This window comes from Mixophyes fleayi, chromosome 5 (genome assembly GCF_038048845.1).
Source record: "Mixophyes fleayi isolate aMixFle1 chromosome 5, aMixFle1.hap1, whole genome shotgun sequence".
Taxonomy (NCBI): domain Eukaryota; kingdom Metazoa; phylum Chordata; class Amphibia; order Anura; family Limnodynastidae; genus Mixophyes; species Mixophyes fleayi.
Window position 1 is genome coordinate 163396450 of NC_134406.1, and position 22814 is coordinate 163419263.

Consider the following 22814-nt stretch of genomic DNA (forward strand, 5'->3'; position numbering starts at 1 on the left):
CTATTCATCTGGCAGAACACAAAGTAATTTACTAAATCTGTGCTGAACATGATAAATGTCATTACCTAATTTTCCTGTTAAAGATCAATTTGTACAAAATGTACTTTTTAATACAATGGAGACGTCAAACAATTGAGTTACTGGTACTAAACTTTACAAAGTAGTCCTAGTCCTCTATGGAGCTAAAGCAGATAGAGAATCATGGTCCACGTCAGTGGACTGTCTGAATTTTACTTAATCGGACAATGTTGGTTACCCACTTGCTATATGTTTAGCTGACAGCGGATATTGCATAACTTCCTAGTGTATTTCTTTTGGAGGGATCAATCGCTCTCATCCTGCAGATCATTCCCAGTAACATGAATAACAAAATGGTCAGAGTAGGCATACACCTTATCTGACTGACACAACACCAGAAAAAAACCTGGTTCAGGTCAACCATAGACTCTTCAAAGGTCTTTTAATATAAAGCTGCCAAGCAGGAATACATATAGGAAAACAAGGAAAAATCTAAGGAATATTGAATTAATATAAATTATATATTCATTGGAATATTAAAATAATACCATATGAAGTAACAAAGACACCATTTATCAAATTAAAGTATCTTACACAGACAAAAGTATAATTCAAAAAGTTTGGATATTTTTTATGTACTGTATATGATACTATGACTTGAAATAGGTGTATCATAGTAACTCCCCAGTGAGAGGAGCAGTAAAAGTTTTTCCGTATTAACTGGAGAAACGGATTGGGGGCAAAATAGTATCTTCTACTTACATGAATTGTCACAATACATAGAAGTGTTTGGGGACTGACATTATTGCACATACAAATATGGTGTATCTTGTTGCTGACCTACTACACCCGGAGACCCTATCTTCTTGTCAGTCTTTTCTTCTTTTGGAAGAAATAGCTTTAATTTGGGTCCACATCTTTATGTCACTCTTTTATACAAATTATTTCTCTCTTTGGCCTGATGTTCAGATCTGTGAGGATACAGAGATGTCTCCAGTCTTGAAGGCTCTATAGATGTATATATTTATGAAAATGAAAAAAAAAGTTTAAAAAAAGGACAAATAACATCCCTCCGTCCACACAGCTCCCAATTGGCATCCTCTTCTGTACCTCAGGCTGCCCACCCTTAAAATGACCATGGACTTACTATATGCTTCTGCCTCATTGTAATTGTAATGCAATCATGTAGCTTGAGTTTTTCATGTGTACTTTTGTGTCTGGTACTAAAGAGGTCGATTTATCAAACCTTCTAAAAAGAAAAAGCGGAGGTGTTGCCCATAGTAATCAATTAGATTCTAGGGCCTGATTCATTAAGGATCTTAACTTAAGAAACTTCTTATTTCAGTCTCCTGGACAAAACCATGTTACAATGCAAGGGGTGCAAATTAGTATTCTCTTTTGTACATAAGTTAAATACTGACTGTTTTTTCATGTAGCACACAAATATCAACTTTAAATTTCAGTGTACAAATAAGCTATCAAGTATTTGTGTGCTCCATGAAAAAACAGTCAGTATTGAACTTATGTGAAAAACAGAATACTAATTTGCACCCCTTGCATTGTAACATGGTTTTGTCCAGGAGACTGAAATAAGAAGTTTCTTAAGTTAAGATCCTTAATGAATCAGGCCCCTAGTTATCATTTTCTATAATGTACTGGATAAATTATAGCTAGTATCTGATTGGTTGCTTTGGGCAACACCTCCACCTTACCTTTTTAGAAGAGTTTATAAATCTACAATTTAAAGTGTTATCTAGGATGTGATGCCACTGATGATAGTAATCTGCAGCATACATATTAAAATAACGATAATGGCACAGTTTTAAAGTTTTGAAGGCTTTTAAGATTATGTTTCGCATGCAACTGCGGTAAATATTCCATCTCTCTCTCTTCCTCTTTCAGAACACTACCAAATTAATGTTTTGGAAATATCTCCTGTAAATTCCACTGTCGGGAGAGTTCTTGCAATGGATCTGGATGAAGGAGTCAATGCAGAGATTAAGTACACCATTATAGATGGAGATGGACTAGATATGTTTGATGTAACAACAGATCCCACATACCAAGTTGGAGTTATCACAGTAAAAAAGGTAACATTTCCTTGAAAACAATTCAGTGGAGTTTACAATGCACACCTCACAAATAATAGTAGTTTCAGTGGGAGTGGTACATATGTTTGACAGTTATATGATCGACATTTACATGGTGGACACCATAGTATAGAAAGGGTTTAAAAGTCAACAATTATAACATTGACAGTATTGTTAGGTCGATAATTGATATATAAACAGTATTATTAAGTCAACATTTCAAATGTAGACTATTAGGGGGGGTATTTTTTTTCCCCGCCGTGTACAAAAAAAAATCTCCCGCGGGTCTTTGACGGCAATAGCAAACGTTTTGAAAACTCGTGCAATTCAATTGAAAAAGAGGGAACGCGTTAAAAATTGTGCTTGTGAGATTTTAGGGGAGGGAAGGGGAGTTTTAACAAGGTCATGTATAACACAAAACACATTACTACATTCATATTTGTACCAAAAACATACATAAATATAATTAATTAGTGATTTGTTTTTTTTATTTTTTTTTATTTTCATTTCATTATTTTTTCACAAGAAAATCAACATACACAAGTTAGGCATTAGTGATAAACATAAGTTTTACTTTTTCCCACATTTTTACATGATTTCAAATACTTTTCAGAGGTTTATTTTTAACACAATCCCAAGGAGGTGCAAGATAAAACAGCATATTTTCCTGTTTTACCCGCCGACAATTGAATAGCTTTTAATGCGGCTGCCTCTCGCACAGCCTATACTTTCAATAGACCTTCTACTGGAGTGCACGAGGACCGTTTGATGAAAAAAAAGTGGCGTTAAAAATGGAATTGTATTGCGGGTAAAGTTAACCCACTCGAAAATGATAAAAAAATAGCGTTAAAATGACTTAACACGGTCAAAAAAAAACAACTTGCTGACAATTGAATACCTCCCTTAGGTCGACAATAATATTCCTAACACTAACCCTAGCTCTATCCCTAACCCTAATCTTAACCCTACCATATAATACTGTCTTCATTTGAATTGGTAACTTAATAATACTATCGATATTTGAATTGTTGATCTAATAACACTTAGTTAACCATAAGATCAGAACTGGAACCATGAGCACTCTGTGGTCTTGTGGTTAACTATGTATTTATTAAGTTGAGAGAGTACCCCTCACACAGACATAAATAATTATATGAAAGGTAAGGATGGGCCAATCGTGGTGCAGACCTAAACCCCCTCTTTTCGACCTAATAACACTGTTAACATTTAAATTGTCAAGCTAATAATACTGTTGACATTTGAATTGTCTACCTAATGTTGTAATTTTCTGAATGTGGCCAAATTAATTTCTAGCCATCGGCCGCATGCCATGTCAGCACGTCTTCTAACTATGATTAAAAGAAAATCTAGTATGAGGCCTTGTATATAATAAAATTGTGAATGCACTGTGAACTGTCCATCTCTAAGTCAAATCACGAGAAACTGCAAATCATGGGGGAAAAATGCTGCATGCTGTATTTATTCTCTGTGATTACAGATGAACATTTTACCATTAGTAATTCATTTGCTACTAGTGTTTAAGGTTACACTGTTTTTTTCATAGATTTTTCAATTTCTTTCTTCAATTACAACCAGGGCACTATTTGTGTGGTGTCTGTATGACCTCCCCTGATTGTGTGGCTTTCCCCTGGATGCTCTGGTTTCAAAGCACTGTGCAATATGCAGGCACTATGTAAACAAAGTATAATAATGAATAAAAAGGTACACAATTATTAAATACAATTGGGAAAGGGTGGGGAGCATAGAGTAGAATAAAACAACTGAAGCAAAATGTTATGGAAGTTTTCAGGAATAATTCAAAGTCTCTTCAGAATATGCTCAGTTTATTATTGTATGCGCAATACAGACCATACAATTCAACCAGAACAATGGTGATTACATATTAACATTGCAAGCCTTTTATGCCCTTAAAACTATAAACTAATATGTAGATAAAGCATCATATAAGACTTTAAACCAATAGTATCACTCCATATGACAGGACCACTCAACATCACCCAACAGCCCCCCAGATACATGCATAAATCCAAGTAGACCTTGCCACATCTTCTCTAGTGTAGACTTGCTCACCACAACTTCCCTGTTTCCCATCATGGATAATGGAGGGCACATTTCATTTTAGAGACGTTACGCTATATAAAATGTTATAGACATGTTTCCTCATATACCTTGAACACACTGGCTAAGAAGCAGAAAATCAACTTAATTTGTAAAAATATATGCACTGTAACTTTGTTAACTCTTATGCATCCTACTACTGTTTTATAACCAGTTTTAATTCAACTTCCATTTGTGTGAATTGATTATCCATATAACAAAGTTAAAATGACTGTGGTAGCAATTTATTTAAGAAGATCTCTGTCTTCAGACGAGTAGATTTGACTAACAGAATAGTGGGGTCCCTCTTCTAGTACCTCTGTCATTACAAATACATACAGCCCCTAATTCTTTTTTATTCCCACAATGCAGTACCCGGAGAAGTTAAAAAGGGAGAAATCACTGTGATTTCTGACTGAATAGCTACTGTAGCTATTTAATCAGGTGCTGCTGATCTGTCAACACAGCTGATCAGCAACATGTAGGTTTCCAAGAAAATCCTCCCAAAGGGGGGAACCTACCATGAATTTAATAGGAATGTAATAAAGACATAACACAACATGAAATATGCATCACAGTCAGGGCAAATTCTCACTGGAGCTGAAAGTCATAATAAACATATTGTAAATTGGTAACTATTCACACTTTGAACCAGATTTAGAGGTTGACACATATTAAAATTTCAGAGAGGCGTACAAATGCGCATACTTACGTCCAAATATAGTTTATACATGCCACGTTTATGTGAAAGTTGCATTATTCTATTTGTACACAATATAATGTACTGAAGTGTCATATACACTAGAGAGTATAAGAGAGTACCTTGATAGAGTTAGTTATAAATGTGAAATTCCTATTTTTCATATAAAATGTAATCATATGAGAACACCCCCACAAATAGACTTATAGAAAACGTTAAAAGAGTTCTTGTATGCGCATACAAGCTGTTCCTTATTATCTTGGCTCAATAAAATGGTGTGTAGCGTAAACCATCAAATCAAAAATCAAAAATAAAAGTAATTAAAACTGTATATCTGCAGACCCTTAAATGGTGTTTCCCTAGACCAGTCCCTGCATAGGTAAATTCCGGTAAATTCAGCCTTGGGACTTTTGAAATTTCTGTAAAAGTAACTTGGAGGATGAAATTTTGTAATAAAAGACTATATAAACTTCCATGTCGCATTGCATGCATCTTATTAGTATTGCACGTGTCCCAAAACAACTAATGTCACATCTGTATTGCTACATATTTGGTAAGAAGCTAATTGAAACTGGCAAATTGTTTCTGCATTTTAGCACATTTTCTGTGTTTGACTGTATCCTCCATGTGGTGAATGTAAATTTAATTGAAACAAGACTAAAAAGCAGAATTATTTAATCCAGTCAAATGCAATCAAATATGATTCTGGTCCTCGATTCCAGCAACTTTAATCACATTGGCAAAAATTGTTTAACTCAACAATGGGTTTTAAATTTTAAACTCAGTGGATCATTGAAGAACATTAAAAGGGTTTTACCATGCTATGTATAAATGTATTATGTTTGTGCAATGACATAGAGATGGCTGTCTTAACAATTTTCAACAATGCAGTCTCCCTGCATCAGTTAAATGCTAATGGGTGTTGTTGGAGGTTCCTCTAATTGTTATTCTGTGTTCCTTCTTGCCTCTTTCTTCCTTCACACAACATGGCACTGCCTCTGCTACATGCAGCCCTGCCACTGTACTGCTGTGAATATTCTATTGGCTGTAGATTGTTCTGCCCCGCCCCTCCCACTTCAAAATGGAGGACATCCCAACTAGCAGGATATGAATAACGATGACAATGATAACATGATAACATGATAAAAATAACAAAATAACACCAGTGGAGCACAACTTTCTAATACAAAGTTAGACCACAGTTAGTATTTTTTTTTTTTTCGCACATTGAACTATATACTACCAGGAGAGCACACTTATCCTATTACAATATGTGACTGGATTACTGATAAATAACTTTTGGTATAAATGTATTTAAAAGAAATAGTGCAGGGTGCTTATTTATATAATTGCACGTGCACTTATTTTTGATATTGTGTATATTGTGAGATAGAAAATCGCTATTTCTGAGACCCGGGTAGAAAATTAGGTTTTTCTGTTTTAACCTTTCAAAAGCAAATTGTGCTGTAAGGCAGAAGTGCTAACCACTTAGCCACCATGCTGCATCATACCCAAAGCACATGCTATTTGATTGTTCTCACCAAGGAGAACCATGTTTAAATAATTAGCATTTTTTTTGTGCAGTTTTGAAAAACGCTGCTTGATTCATTGTTTCCATATATTTGTATGCCCGTTCACAAAACTGAAAGGCTGCACTTTTGATTCACCCCCCCACCAGGGGTGAACTACTAGCATTGCAGGGAGTGCAGCCACTATGGGGTCAAAAGGAGAGGGATGCCCAGCAATACCAGACCACTCTCCCAAAGCCGCCACTTTGCCCTTCAATGCGAAAGCTCTGGCCTCCACCTATGCTTAGAAGAGTTGAACATGGGCCTTGGAAAGGTTGACCTACATAAATGGATCTACTCAATAATTTGCCATGGCTCCTGGCAATGCCATGTTCCACCCCTGTTCCCTCTACCCACCCATTTTGTCTTAATTTGTACAGCACTGTGCTGTGGGTTGAGATAAAAAGGTTTTTAAACAGATCCAACAATTTTGTAGGGCTAACCGGCATTGATACCAAATTATAATATCAAAGGGATTGTCCTCTTTTTTGACAACTTCTTAATCAAATATACCCCTCATGAATAGCAAATAGAAGTTGGCTATAGATTACAAATGCCAAGCCAAAATGGAACTATTTTATATCACTTGAAGTAATAAAATGCAAAGGAAAATTATATCCGGGTTATTTCTGAGTTTATAAAATGTTCATAATACGATTCAAGTAAGGTTTCCCAGAGCTGAGTAAGAGCTCTTATCCACTGAGTGAAATTGCACTGTTTTATCTTCAATGAACGGGATGTGTTAGGCTTTTTATCTACTTTATATTTTATTCATATTTTCTAATCTTTCACATGAAAATATTTTGTTCAGAACTTCAAAGCAGAACCTTGTATAATTAGAAAGTAAGATTCTGTAAACATGTCATTTCTCCTTAGAAGTATTTTATACTGCTGTTTATCTGTTCAGAGATACTTTGTGGATTAATTGCCTACTGTTTGACTGAGTCTATTAATAGTTATTTTTGAACACTACACATTTTTCACTCTAGTCTACCATAAACAGCAATAAAAATAGGCTTGGATTATTTATAAACCAATAAAACCCATGCATTTTTTAATTGGAGCTTGAAGATCCATAAATGCTAATTATGCTTTGAAAAAGCTGCCTTAGATAAGGCAGATGGAGAATTGCTCATGCACAGAGTGTAAAAGTAACTAAAGTATTATATGTGTTAAGACTGTCACTCTACCAATACTAATAAATTGTCCTACATTAGCCAACAGTAAAACCACAGACGTGTATGTAGTTTGCTAGATCAAGTCACAAAGTAGCACCAATGACAGCTTGCAGTAGTATATCACACAAGCTGAATCACAGAGAGAATATTTAAAAGTAAATTATGTTAAAAATGCATGCATTGCTTATTCCTGTATAAACAGTCTAATTATAGCTGTCTATGTGGAATAACAATTTGTGTTGTGTTTTGGTATAGTCCTCCTGAAGTTGTTTTTTTTTATAAGTTTTCCATTTCTATGGGTACTTATGATACGGTTCTTAAGTGTACCTATTTTTTAAGCCAGCCCGAATTGTACAGATTTTGCCTTGGACTTGTCCCTGTTTTTCCCTATTGGTCAACTGCACAGATTGCGAGATGAAACTGTTGCCATATATTCTTACTCTGTAGGCTACATGAGTATGTAATATGCAAAAAAGAGCACTAATATCACTTTGAGTAAACACAGCATGACTCCTAGGTCTGGTTAAATAGTATAGCGCATAAAGTGTGTGCTGTACTGGCTCCACAGCAAACTGTTCCTGGAAATGATTTATAGTAATGATATTAAGTGTGTTACATGCCTCAAATGTGTTTTTTGTACTGTGAGTTATTATTAATGACTTTTAATAATAGTAAAGGTAAAAATAGTCTCACACAGTTTTAAATATATTGTCAGCTTTTCTAGAAACAATAGTTTTTACACAGTCAGATCCCACAATTTTTGTTTTTCTATTGGCTGGTTTGTGATCATTTTGATGAAGTGACAAAAATTCATTTTTTTTTCAACCTGCAAAAGGTAATGTGCAGGTACATGGCTTTCAATTTAGACAGTGTTAGGCCACCCCAAAGCTCTTAAATTTTAAACACAGTGCTGTACGCACCACTGCTAGGTGCACACGTCTCCACCTTCATAAGTAAAGCAGCCTGACAGTTTCTGTAGTAAGGACAATGTCCCGTCTGAAGAAGCCAATTACCCAAATTTGAAACTGTCCCACCAAAATAATGTCAGTGGTCAGACAGCCCCTCTCCTACCTGTTCTTTCAGCTTTCAGTGCTGCTGATGCTGCTGGTGTCTTAAGGTCAGTTGCTGCTTTTCTAGATTCTGGAGGCACTAAATTAGGTATGTACCATGTTTTAAAATTATAACTTATTAGTGTAGGACCCATGTGAATGAGCAGGGGCAGGCTGGGCTGGGGGCAGGGGGGCATCTGCCTCCCGGGCTAGTCCCATAGTGGGCTACCTTGTGCTGGGTCACTGGGCCACCTGCATTTTTTTCCCTTTAAATGTCCATAACAGGCTGCTAAGTCGAGTCTTGCCCCCCGGGCTAAAATTTGCCTGCCCTCCCCTGTGAAGGAGGGCACCTTGACATGGTATATGGGCTTCCACAGATTGACCAAAATGTGCACTAAGACCTTTATATTTACTCTACAAAATATATTATAGAATTTATATTACTGCACCTACAACATATCAATGTCCCAATGAGCACCGATATGTGGTGATATTAGTTGCTTATGGTATGAATGTGCCTCCACACATAAAAAATAGAGATATACGTGTGGCAACACAATAGATAAGAATTGTTTCCACCACTCAGTGCATCTAAGAAAAAATACCATATTAAAACAAGAGATTTACAATTGGTTGGTAAATACTATGTAATATCCATTAAAAAACCTTCCTCGTTTTGGACCTTCTGAGAAATATTATTAAATCCATAAGAGAAGTGAAATATTCTATGTAGCTTATGTTGAAAGTGGAATAATATCCACAAATAACACAACAGCTCTCGGATGCTAATTGACTGAATGTGGAACAATAACCATACACAGCATAGAATTTGCCACTAAATTTAAAAATCTTTTCACCATCAGATATGCTGGGGTAAAACCTCATAAATGAAACCTATTTTTGTTAAAAAAAATATATATTCATTTTCAAATACCAATAGGTGGCAGTGTAAAAGTCCGGCTGATATGAAAATAATATAAGTAAGTCTCTATTAAAGATGGAAGGAAATAATACCAACCAATACTTTCCTGGTATATTTAAGGGCATATCATTTTTGATGTACAAATCAATGAAATTGATGCAAATGGTGGGACTATTAACCAAAACATGAGATACCATTAATGGGAAGAAAAAACAGACATATAGCAATTAACAACCATTCTCCCCGGGATAAATCTACTCGATGTACTCTGTATTTAATGCATAAATCAACTAGGTTGGCGCCAAAGGTGGAACAACCAACCAAAATCTGAGAGAGCATTAATGTAATTTGAAAACTTGAGACTCTCTTTGAATTTAAAAAATTATTTATTAATAAATGCAAGCAAGTGATATACAATCCACTATTGATTACATTACAAAAGAGCAGTAATAATTTGAAATAATAAATGTGGTAATGTTAAATTTTCCCAGATGGAATATAAATTAAATATTTAGCAAACAAGGTGTACCATAATACTTTGGCCCTACTGATGGGTTAAGTATAGATTTTAAACACTCTGAGTACTTGTTTTTTTCAACTCTTTTAACAAGGTTTTATATATCTTTTACATATCTCGCCTGTCTCACCTAATAAAGTATACATTTTAGTAAGCTTGAAAATCAGTGGAGTGCCTCAAATCCAAGTGTATTGGGAGATACATTTCCATGTGAATCTAGGCGTAAGTATGCGCTGCCTACACAGTACTTACCATACATAGACAGAAAGAACGAACTGCAGTATACACACAAGCATATGTGCAATATAAGGTCACAGAACTCATTAAAACATACTGCCAAACCGTACATAGTAATCACGTATCGAAAAAGTAACCTATTAGACCACACATCGACAATGCAACAATGCGATAGAGCGACAAATATTGAAATCATCATTTTTTGGTTGTAAACAATTGTTTGACTGCTGGAAGGAAACCTCATGACAACACAATATAACGACAACGGGACAAAGCAACAAATCTTATTTTCTAAATAGCATTTTTGGTCTATTTAGCAAATTATTTGCTGATATATAAAAACTGATACACATTACAAATTGGATCCACGCAACAGGTTATAAAATAAATGAAGAACTCTTCACAGTATAATCATTGATATAAATATGGATTTGAATTAATTTTTTTTTTTAAGAAAAAGGTTTTTTTTAACATTAAGTACATAAAGATGCTTTTAATGTGTACTGTACATACAATGTCCTTTTATAGTCTATTTTACTTACATACTAATGTTCTGTGCTAGCTAATGGCACCCATATGTGTACTTTTTAACACAAAAACTATGCTGTTGTTAGTCATCACTATCAGTTGGCTCTTACACCTGCCCTGTAGCTGGTGCAAATGATACAGGTGAAACTAAGCGTACTGTCAAGAAACCCAGGACTTCAATTATCCATATCTGCGTTGAATTGCCCTAAGCATGCCCATACTGTACATGGCCTATGTTGGCTGTATTTTGTTTGTTAATTGTGTTATTTGGCATAATTTACCTTTCTGAGCATGCACAGAACTATTTGACACAAGGGGGTAAATGTATGAACATGCGGGTTCTTCAACACCCGCGTGTTCAGCGTGTTCGGCGATTACATTTCAAGTTGCGCTGCATTGTAAAGGAAAGTTTCCCTTTACAATGCAGCGCTGCTTGAAATTTAATCGCCGAACACGCTGAACACGCGGGTGTTGAAGAACCCGCATGTTCATACATTTACCCCAAGATACGCTACACAAGTAGAACTTTTTAGCAACTTGTATTTTATGTGTAGCTTGTTTTAAATTACATATATAACCAAGCTATAGAATGTCTTTTATTATGTAGTGATGCCTTATTTGCTTTGTATTTGGTCTTCAGCTGTATGATCTTTTAAGTTAGTGCATTGCCAAGTTTAGTTGCCAATTTCTGTCTATAGAAAGCCTGACATTCTTATGTATCATATACAGCCATGAAAACAATGGTTGTTTTTTTGAATGATGCAGCACACTGCTAGAGATGAATGCATTTGCAGCTGCATTTTTCATGAATGACATTTTGCAGTGAAATAGGCACTGACAGTGATGTGCCATTCTGCACTGTAATTATAAGTTACGATTTTCAGAATTCGCTGTATTTATAGTCTATAAATAGAGCTAGATGGACTATGCTGTCAATTGATCCACTTTACAGTGTGGTTTGATTTCAATAGGAACAAATATGATAACTTAGAGCGTTTAAGGCCAAATTCCATCAAAGAAATGTGAGAAATTCCACGTCCAAATCAGTGAGTGAAATATGCAGCAGAACAGTTTAGAAACATTCCTCATTTCTACATACCTTACTATAATGTACGGTAACCATTTAACAGTGCAAGTATTTTAACACTGATACATCCTCTTATTGAACAATCAATGTTCTGAATTCTTTATATTGGCCACTGAACCCCACATTAAAAAATAAATAAATATATATATATATATATATATATATATATATATATATATATATATATATATTTTTAATACATACCTATTGGCAACAATCTGCGGAAAATTCTATTAATTATATTTTAACTGTCTATTTACTTTTTAAGCAAATGTCCTTCAAAACAGTGTTACAGTTAATATTGCAATATATATTACTGTAAAAAAAAACCTGTAATCTCACTTTGCTATTTTTTTCAGCCACTGGATTTTGAAAGCAAGAAAAGCTACACATTAAAAATTGAAGGTTCCAATCCACACATTGAAGTACGATTTTTTAATCTGGGTCCATTCCGTGATACCACCACTGTACACATTAGTGTAGAAGATGCGGATGAACCTCCAGTGTTTGAGTCTAGCCATTATTATGTGGAAGTGTCTGAAAATGTGGACATTGGGACTACAATACAGATTGTTTCTGCAAAGGACCCAGATGCTACCAACAACTCAGTCAGGTAAGCAGCTATGAGCACTGTTTTTACAGATGTGGTCACTGAATTGAATGTATTGATAGAAATATGTTAAATAATATTGATTTCCTGTATTAAGTAGTAGAAGTAAAATCAAATGTGCGTCATTGCCTCTGTGGGTAGGGTACGCCACAGCTATGCTGAAATGTCCGACACAAGTGTCAGCGACAATATAATTCCAATGCCTCTAAAATAGACAGTTTGGAAATATTAATTTATTAAGGGGGCAATGTGAGGACCCTCCGGCTCTATAATGTTAAAGGCTGTGTAAAAAACATTGTAGAGCCAGCGGGTCCTTACATTGCCCCCTTAGTACTACAAATGTAACTGTCGCCCTGTAAAGTGACATCACTCTGACTGACGGCTTTCTCTACAGTCGGGCTTCACAGCACGGTTGGTGGAATTGGTGTGTCACTTTCTGTGTAAATCGCTATTTCCAAACTGTCAACATTAGAGGCATCATAATTATTTTGTCACGGACAATTGTGTCTGTCATTTTATCATCGCAGAAATGACTACCAATGGCCTCTGTTGCCTAAAAAAATAGATTAGAGTATTTAATACTTCATGGGAGAATGTAATGTTCTTTAGTGGTATCAAGCACAATAAGCATTTTCATAATTTACATACACACATACAAATTTCCCAGTGCTCTATTGCAGAACATACATTACATTTTCAAAAAAAATTCAAGAAAACTTTTATGTTATTAAGCAAGAACAAGCAGCACATCAAAATGCAATGGCTAATTACAGTTTTAGAACAAGCCTTTGTAACCCTGGATTTTAAACTCTGCATTCCTGCACGTAATGGTAAAACATGTATTTAGCTGGAATATGTACATTGTTCAGTGGTTGACATATGAAGAGTAATAACTTATTAATTGAGAAAATGTATCATTCAGAACAAAGGTATTGCCTGTGCAGCTTAGCATTAGTGATTAATATAACATAATGAACATAATCTTAATGCTGATCCGGCCTTCAATTGTCAAGAAAATGAGAATGTGTTGAAAAAACCTTGAAAGAAATTCTTAGCAAGTCAAACTCTGAAAGACAAATTTATATAAATAACAGTGCAATTTACATGGCTTTAAAGAGTCTTACGTTAACTTGGAAATATAGCAATTTCATGTCAAATGGATGGAGACTATTATCAAAATGTCTACAATTTGTTACAAAGTCATAATTTTGACTTACAAATGTTGCATCCCAATTTCTGCATTTTACACTATTGTAGCAGTACATAGAGAATCCATTTAGAAAGCATTTTAGTTTATTTCTGCTACTGACACAAAAGGATCGTGAGTTTTCTGTTATCCTCCTGAATCTTGCATTCACACGTAAACTGCTTTAATCAGAGCCTTGTCAAATTTTAGGAGGTATCCTGTAACACATACATTGACTATGTATGAACCTGTGTTTCAAATAATTAAGAACTTAAAGAACTATGAAATATAAAGGGTTGGACTTTAAAACCTATGCATAACTGTCATGCTTAATGTAATAATAAATATATTATTTTGCACAGCACGTCTGCACTTAATGCAATGTACTTTGCTATTGTTTTTATACATTTCTTGCAGGTATTCCATTGACAGGAACAGTGATCCTGGGCGATATTTCTATGTTGACATTACCACAGGAGCATTGATGACAGCTAGGCCTCTGGACCGGGAAGAAGTCTCTTGGTATAATATCACAATTTTAGCAATGGAGATGAGTAAGTAAAACATATATATAGTAGAATTACACATTAAATATACATTTTGAACAGATTTTGTCATTTACAGCCAGGCGGCACAATTGAAAAATATGAATATTTAGCATGTTAGGAGATAGTTGACCTGCTGTTGCTTCATTAACCAACTATGTATTGTAGCAATGTATTAGTACATTCTTTTTTAATAAGCCTAGAACTGAATATAGTACAAAGGTTTTATATCTTGCCATAGTAATATCACTGAGAGTTTGAACCCCTAAATTAAATTACACTTTTCTGAATTTCTTCTAAATAACTCTTAAGGTTAAATTTATCAAGTGGAGATGTTGCCTATAGCAACCAATCAGATTCTAGTTATCATTTATTTAGTACATTCAACAAAATGACAGCTAGAATCTGATTGGCTGCTATAGGCAACATCTCCACTTTATCAAACCCGCAGCTTGATAAATTTACCGCCTAGAATTAATCAAATTGGAAAAGTAAAAAGAAAACAAGAATTTATTTATTCACTTGTTATGTTTCTGAAGATTACAGTATTCACTTATGCTATTATGTTAGCCAGTGGTGGAATTGGCGCTGTATACGGTGGTATGCCATATTGCCACTTCTCCTATGACCTTCATTGTAAGACTATCAAATTCCATTCACTTACATTCCCATTACATTTCCATTATTTTATGCGAACTGGGTTTGTGGTGGCGAAAGAGGTGATGACATAAAGGTGTGAAGTTCTGGCAATTCAACCTTCAAATTCCGCTTTTGCTTTGTTGTGTTAATACATTTGCAGTTTACAGCCTTTATAGCCTATTAATAGAGTGAGATGACAATGATCAATTCCTTCGGCTGTGTGGTTGGGTAGTACTGGGAACACTATGCCAAATACTGCCGGAAGATCATGCTACATTTTGTGGTCAAATGTGGTAATACAAATATTTAATAGAAAAAGTAAGCAAGTGGGTTTAGTCAAATCTGAATCTTGATTTCCTTAATTTTTTATGTGAATGTCAAAAATATAGAGATTTTCATTTAGACTCTACCTGCTTAATTTTAATACGTAAATTATGGTTCAGATGTGGCAAAATCTTTCTGAAATGATTTGGCATTCAAATGAATCCTAAAATATACATTCAGAGCATCCCTATTAAATGTAATGGAATATAGTTCATCTTAGACTATTCTGAGAGCAGCAATAAAAACATTAAGAATATTTCTTTTTCTTTTTTTTTAATTTTTCAGATAATCCAGCGCAGATTGGAAGTGTTCCTGTTACAATAAAAATACTAGATATCAATGACAATGCTCCAATGTTCACCAAATTCTATGAAACTTTCATGTGTGAAAATGCAAAAGCTGGACAGGTATGACTGAGCATTTTCTTGCTGTTTACATTTGCATGATTTGGTGACAAGCAAAATTGCTTTGAGGCCAAATTGACTTTTGATAAAAAGCTATTTGGGTCTAAAAAAAAGTGATATAATAAGGAAAATGCTGTGTTTATTCACAGGATTATACAATGTGTTAAGAAAATGTAATTTGCTAATTCCTATAGAGCTGGTTTCTATAAAATAGATTGAGTAACAATTTGCCAATGAAATTGCCATAATTCGCATTTCTCAAAAAAAAGAAATATCAAATAGAAATTGCAAAGATTTCGTTTTCATACAGTTATTTGTGTGTGGTATTGCTTTTCACTGCAATTTTGTATATTTTTAATTATTTTTTTTTATGTCTTGACGGTACAGTGCAAAATATACACATATATTTTTAATCCTGCACTTTCTTGTTATTTTTAAGGTTCTTGATTCAGTGTTCTTTAAGAAACATTCAGATCACAGTTGATACTATTATTACCATTAAGTATATACAGTAAAATCTGCAAAAATTTGACCAGGTGAAAACACAAAATATATAAATAAATAACAGGAATGACTTAAAAAGAAATCTCCTAACTGTCCCGATTTAGGCAGGACAGTCCAGACTTGAAGGGTCTGTCCCGCCATCCCGATCGGGACAGCTTTGTCCTGTGGGTGGCAAGTTTGAGAGGTATGTCTCATTCACTGCCATTGTGCATGGCAGAGCAGTGATATGCAATGAATATATATTATATATATATATATATATATATATATATATATATATATATATATATATATTTTTTATATTTAAAACACAGTTTATACTGTAAGTTGGTTTTAACAAGAGACAAATAAAGTAATCAGACATAACATAACAGCATCTTTCACAGTAAAAATATAGCAAGCATTGTGTCTATATCCTCTTCCTACAGAAGTAAAGGCAATTAATGTGTCTCGATTTAGTTTTTTTTCCCACATCTACACTTTCCCCATTATAATTTTTCCATGCACTAGTGTTACCTACCATTGTGGTCTTTCGGTATACTGTGATGTTACTGTTTGGAGGTAAGGAAATAGATAGAGGGAGAAACCAATGTAGAAAGTCTAGGGCTCCAGGCTGGGTAATCCACTATGCATGGGCAAAGAAATATGTCCCTAAAACTGAACGCCTGTAAAACAGTTTGGTTAAAGTGAAATCCACGCAGACCAGCAATATAAAAGGTAGAAATACTGTAAAATATGATTGACACACATGACAATTAAATGTTTAAGGCTCATAAACTAAACAATATCAAGGGCAAAATAAAGCATTAATCTGGCTCGACTAGAGTCAGGGAATACATGGAGAAGACGGTTGGATTTTACCTAAGGCTAACATTTCCAACTTTACTTTGGTGGTGCAATAAAGGATCCATGAACTCCAGCCAAAGCCTATTACTATAATTCAGCCACTTAATAATCATATTTCCATATGACCTTCCTTTCTAGTAATTCTTTTCTGAATTGTAACTGTCCTTTATATGTTTTATAGTCAAACAGTTGGAAGTTTTATAACAAAAGACGTCTTAAGAGAATGAATTTTATCAGTTATTTCACCTGTTTTATTCTTTATCTGCATTTTAGCTGATTCAGACTGTAAGCGCAATAGACCAAGATGATCCACCAGAAGGTCATCGTATATTCTACAGCCTGGCTCCTGAGGCAGCTAATAACCCAAATTTTACATTAAGGGATAACCAAGGTAGTCTATATAATAAAATGACCTTCAAAATTAACATGCATTTTTCAAATATCATAGGGAACATGCGTAATATTAGCCTTGTTTAAGTTTTATTGAAATATTGTGACCTATGTTGTTATCAATATTTGTATAGACAATAACAAAAGTATACTTTTGTAAATGACTTAAAAGGCGTTTTTAACACAGTAATGTAAGCATTACTGAGGTTTGGTAGTCTACATAGAGTCGGTTTAATGGGAATATGCATATACTGTATGACATACTAAATAGTTACTAAACCCATTAAGGCTCATTTATGGATGTGCAAATGCTGTTTTGTGATGTCACAAACCTACCTTTGTGCAAATGCACCAAATTGGAGAGATAAGGGGTTTTCCCTGCTAAGTGCGGATTAGGTGCATGGGACTGTGATCTGACTCAATTTATTATACTTTAATAATGATCATATCAGGATGATGTTAGCTTACCTTTTTATTGGGGTCCACTACCACCGAAGAGGCTTCACTGGATCCCTCGCATGCGCGGCCTTAGCCATGCATGTTCAATAGCTACAGAAGTAAATAATTGATCACTCCCTCCTTCCTGGGCATATTAATAAGTGTCGGTACTACAATTTGCGATATGCAGCAATTCATAATGATCGTTACTGCCGCCTACTAGCTATCAGTGGTAAATATCCCCTTAGACTTGCGAGACAAGATTACCTAAATTATAGAAATAGGTGGAGAGGTGCCTTTATGTGGGAAATTCCCTGTTTAACAGGAGGTCACATTGCCTTTTTCTCTCCTCAAAAATGTGCTCTAAGATAGCAGAGATTGGGACTGATCCTTTACTTTGAAGGGTAAATACATGGTGCTCTGTAACAAGACACAATCAGCATGATTATTTTTGTTGGAAAAAAAAGGAAAGGAAAAGGAAGGAACAGGGAAATAACAATGAAACTAAGACCCTTCATATTGTCACAATAATGACTTTGAGGATGCCGGTGACTGATACGGACACAACTAGACAGGACTCTAATGCACCCCTGGTATTTCCAAAGGACCCCCGCAAGGAGGTATGGACTTGACTGCATGGGGTACGCAGATCACGGTTCCCCAAGCTAGTTAACAGTACAGCGAGAGAGAGCAGGAATGGTCGTACAGTCCGGGTCAATGCCAAACGATAGCTCAGTACACGTGGGAGATACAGAGGGAAGGTCAAAGCGAGCTAGGAGTTGGAATCCAGATAACAACAGAACCAAATCGCAGGACAAAGAGAGTGGTCAGGAACAAGCCGAGAGTCAGAAACTAATAAACAATAATAGGAACAAGGCAGCAGGATAGAGCACGCTGGAAAAAGGTGAAACCAATACTTGGGCACAGACATATGAGAGGAGGTGCCTTATGAACCCTAACCTGGCCCTTGGAGGATGATTGTGGCGGTCAGGTGCACCTGACCGCCGACAGACTGAGTAAAGAAGCATTGCCAAGCAACGGGACACGCCAACTGCGCATGCGCGCTAGGCGAAGCCGGAAGTATGTCCCATTGCTAGGCAACGGGACGGGATCTGCTCCGAGAGACAGGCGTCCATCCCCAGCACCTATGCACAGTGCGGGGACAGCGCCTGACACATATGTTTTATAGTCAAATGTTTTAAACTTTTATTACAAAGCATAGTTTAAGAGAATGCATTTTATTATTTAAAATCATTAAAAGGCAGTATAAACCAAGTTTCACTAGTGAAAGTTATTCTTAGTCTTCCCAAATTCTATCATGATATTTATGGTAATAAAAGAACTTGGAAAAATACAAATGAAACTTTCTAAAGTGATATTGCATCTTTGGATTGATAGGATAATAAAATATAACTTCAGTATATTAATCTATTGATAGCCGAATTACAATCAAGCAGTAAAGCAATTACAGATAATAATAAATGTGTCTTTATTTGTCCACCTAGATAACACTGCTTGGATCTTAACTCGAAAATCTGGCTTCAAACAAACTGAGCAGAGCACCTTTTACATCCCCATCTTAGTAGCGGACAACGGACAGCCCATGCTGAGCAGCACTGGTACTCTGACGATACAAGTCTGCAGCTGTGATGAAGATGGTGATATTATGTCTTGCAATGCTGAACCGTATACATTGCCCATAAGCCTCAGCAGAGGCGCACTCATTGCTATTCTTGCTTGCATTTTTGTATTACTAGGTATGTTAAATATAATATCTTTAAGAAAGTACTTCTAATAAGTTGGAGCACAAATTGTCTGAGAAACTTGGACTTTCTAAACCTAAATGGTTTCTCCAAACCTTTCTGTGAAAATATTGGCTCAACTTGTCTACTAATATGCACTTTGCTCATACATACCAGGAATCTGCCAATTTAAAGGGTTTCTTAGTTGCTTAACTAATGTGTGTCTATTGATAACAATATTACTTACCCAATTGCCCATGGCTTTGAATTTCAATGCTGTGTGATGTTACTGTATAGTATTTACTATTACCCCTTAAGGAAATCAATCAGAGAACCTAATACACTAGCCTCTCATTAGGTGCATAACATGTGTCTCTTACTAAGTCACGTTGAATATATAGGTGAAAAATCATATACAGCCTTATAGATATGCAAATAAAAGTTTGTATTAACAAAAATACAAATACAGACAACAAAGCATAGCAGTTTTTCACTGCATTTTAGCTCACCTTATTGAACAATCACGTTATTAGTTTTATACATTTTTAAATTTCGCTACTGTCAAGGTAACCAGGATTAATAAAAGGTTTAATGAGACTAAATAAAGATTGAATACATTTTAATCTTATTAAACAAGCTAGAGTCTGCAGTCATTCACATAATTCCAGGGAATGTTGAATTTTTGGTGCAGTTGGAATATCCTTGTTTCCTACAGCATGGTGTTCCCAAATGGCTGCAGTCATGAGACAATTATTATATATTAGATTATTAGATTTGCTCAACCTATTTTAGAATAAATGAATGTTTTAATAACATTTACATTGGCAAACATGTGCTTTTCACGCCTAGAATGTCAGAGAACTTGGCAGAGGTATAACACAAAGTTCCCATAATCGCTTGCCTAAAGACAGAAGATATAAATAGAAGGGAATTGTTTATCATTCATAGAATTCATGGGAAGATAAGTACCCTAGTCAAAATTATGCTTTTTTGTTTCCCTGCCTTCTTTTTTAGATATGCACTATTTAAAAATATTCACCTTGCTAAAACATTACCCACTGTTCTGGTGATGTAATTATACAGTATCTATAAATGAAAAACATACATAGCGTTCGTATTGCATGGAAGGGGGGATTTCAAAAGGAACACATTGTTTCAAGAACTTTTCCCATTAAAAATTCTCAGAGCATACACAAGAATACAATGAGTGGGAAGTGTCATTATTATTATTATCATAGATTTGTAAGGAGACACAGTGCTCTGCAGCGCTGTACAGTAGGAAAACAGCACATACATAAAACGGGGACATACAAGGTAGATAAAATAAATGCAGACCATGACAATCAAGATTAGAGAGGACTCTGGTCATGAGAGAGCTTTCATTCTAAGCCATGCTTGCCCACTCTCCCGAAATTTCCAGGAGGTTCAAAATTTCGGCATGCTATAGGTTTTATTTTTTGTTACAATCTTTTTAATATGTAACTGTTTTATTAAGCCATATTTTATTGATCATATTTACAATGATACTTTTTATTTTGCAGTACTGGTTCTGCTTATTTTATCAATGAGAAGACACAGAAAGCAGCCGTACACCATTGATGAGGAAGACAATGTTCATGAAAACATTGTTAGATATGATGATGAAGGAGGTGGAGAAGAAGACACTGAGGCTTTTGACATTTCTGCTTTGTGGAATCCAAGGGAGGTACATGTTGGAAAAAGCAGACAGGACATGCAGCCAGAGATTGAAAGCCTATCACGTAATGTTCCTCAGTCGTGTGCGATGGACAATAATGTTCACAACTACATGTTGGCTAAGCTCTATGAAGCAGATACAGATGTTTGTGCACCTCCATTTGACTCTCTTCAAACATATATGTTTGAGGGAGAAGGATCGGTAGCTCAATCCTTAAGCTCATTACAGTCATTAAGTACAGACTCAGATCAGAGCTATGACTACCTTACTGATTGGGGTCCACGGTTTAAAAAGCTTGCTGAGATGTATGGTGCCAAGGACAGCAATGTGTCATTGTGATAGCAAGAAGGATAATGTAGTCATTTTATGCAGGGCAATGAGCCCCACCTAATCTGGATCCAAATTCTTTAGGGATTTCAGCATAAAAGGAAAAAAAAGAAAAATGATGAAGTCACTAGACTTGGATGGAAACATAACAGGAAATTACCATGCTCTGGATCAGCATTATTTGGTCTACTTGTATAAACAAAATACTATGGTTATTGTTAATAGCGGGAGGAAGATAAAAAAATGTTTCTTGAATTCAAAGGACTTTAAAGTCCCAGAGTAATATGACATATATTTTTATACAACACTGACATCTTTACATCTTCTTTCATGTATACAAAGGGGGCAATTAATTATTGTAAAATATTATCTCTTTTAATTTATAAATTCTTGCTTCTCTCAGAAATATGAAAAAGGGAAAACAAATAACACTGTGTTTAATATATTTCTATTGCCAATGTTTGATCTCATATTTTTTCTGCAGTCCTTATGAGATCTTTAATAGTCAAGGATTAAACATAATACTAACAGTCTGCCTTTTTAGTTAATGTAACTGTTTTCCATTTCTGCTATAATATGGTGGCATTTCTTGAAATGAAAACTGGACAAAGTGCAAGTGATTGCAAAGGATGTGTCGCTATCATGTGCCAAATGCAAATATCAGATGCGATAAGTGAAAGCCAATCAGTAATTTAAGGTATAGAGTCCCAAAACTTTAACAGGCTTTCACTGTATATTTTATGTCAAGATAACCCAAGGAACGTTTACATACATGTATTAGCTGATCAATTGAGCTATCCAAAAAAAAAAAAATTAAATTAAGTTTTTGTACATTTGTCAATAATTTTGGTAATAAAATATGATGTACTGAATGTCCAGTACGACAGCACTTCTTTAATAAAAAGTTGAACCCAAAGGATATATTTTTTGAGTGTTTGCTATAACTTACCTTCTCTAATTGTTAGTATAACTTGGCAAATATGTATGTTTTTCTGTAAGGTCTCACCACAATGTGCACGCATGTGTCACCAAATGAATGCAAACATGTAACAATATGATGCTATTAACCTTTAATGAGAAAGCCCTTTGTTGTAGGTTCAAAGCACATGGTTATCAAAAAAACAGTACAGCTATGGGATCTACAAACTGAA

At 35.1% G+C, this 22814-nt stretch overlaps 1 protein-coding gene across 2 annotated transcripts in view; it reads left to right on the forward strand.

Annotated features, from left to right (window-relative positions):
- CDH20 (cadherin 20) overlaps window positions 1–22579 on the forward strand; it is a 205719-nt gene extending 183140 nt beyond the window's left edge. For both annotated transcript variants that reach the window (XM_075212939.1, XM_075212938.1), the window contains 7 exons: window positions 1921–2108; window positions 12372–12625; window positions 14226–14362; window positions 15602–15723; window positions 17344–17461; window positions 19404–19655; window positions 21182–22579. In XM_075212939.1, coding sequence (XP_075069040.1) covers window positions 1921–2108; window positions 12372–12625; window positions 14226–14362; window positions 15602–15723; window positions 17344–17461; window positions 19404–19655; window positions 21182–21675 — 1565 coding nt within the window. In that variant the 3' untranslated portion in view covers window positions 21676–22579. The remainder of the gene's footprint in view (window positions 1–1920; window positions 2109–12371; window positions 12626–14225; window positions 14363–15601; window positions 15724–17343; window positions 17462–19403; window positions 19656–21181) is intronic.
- The last annotated feature ends 235 nt before the right edge of the window (window positions 22580–22814 follow it).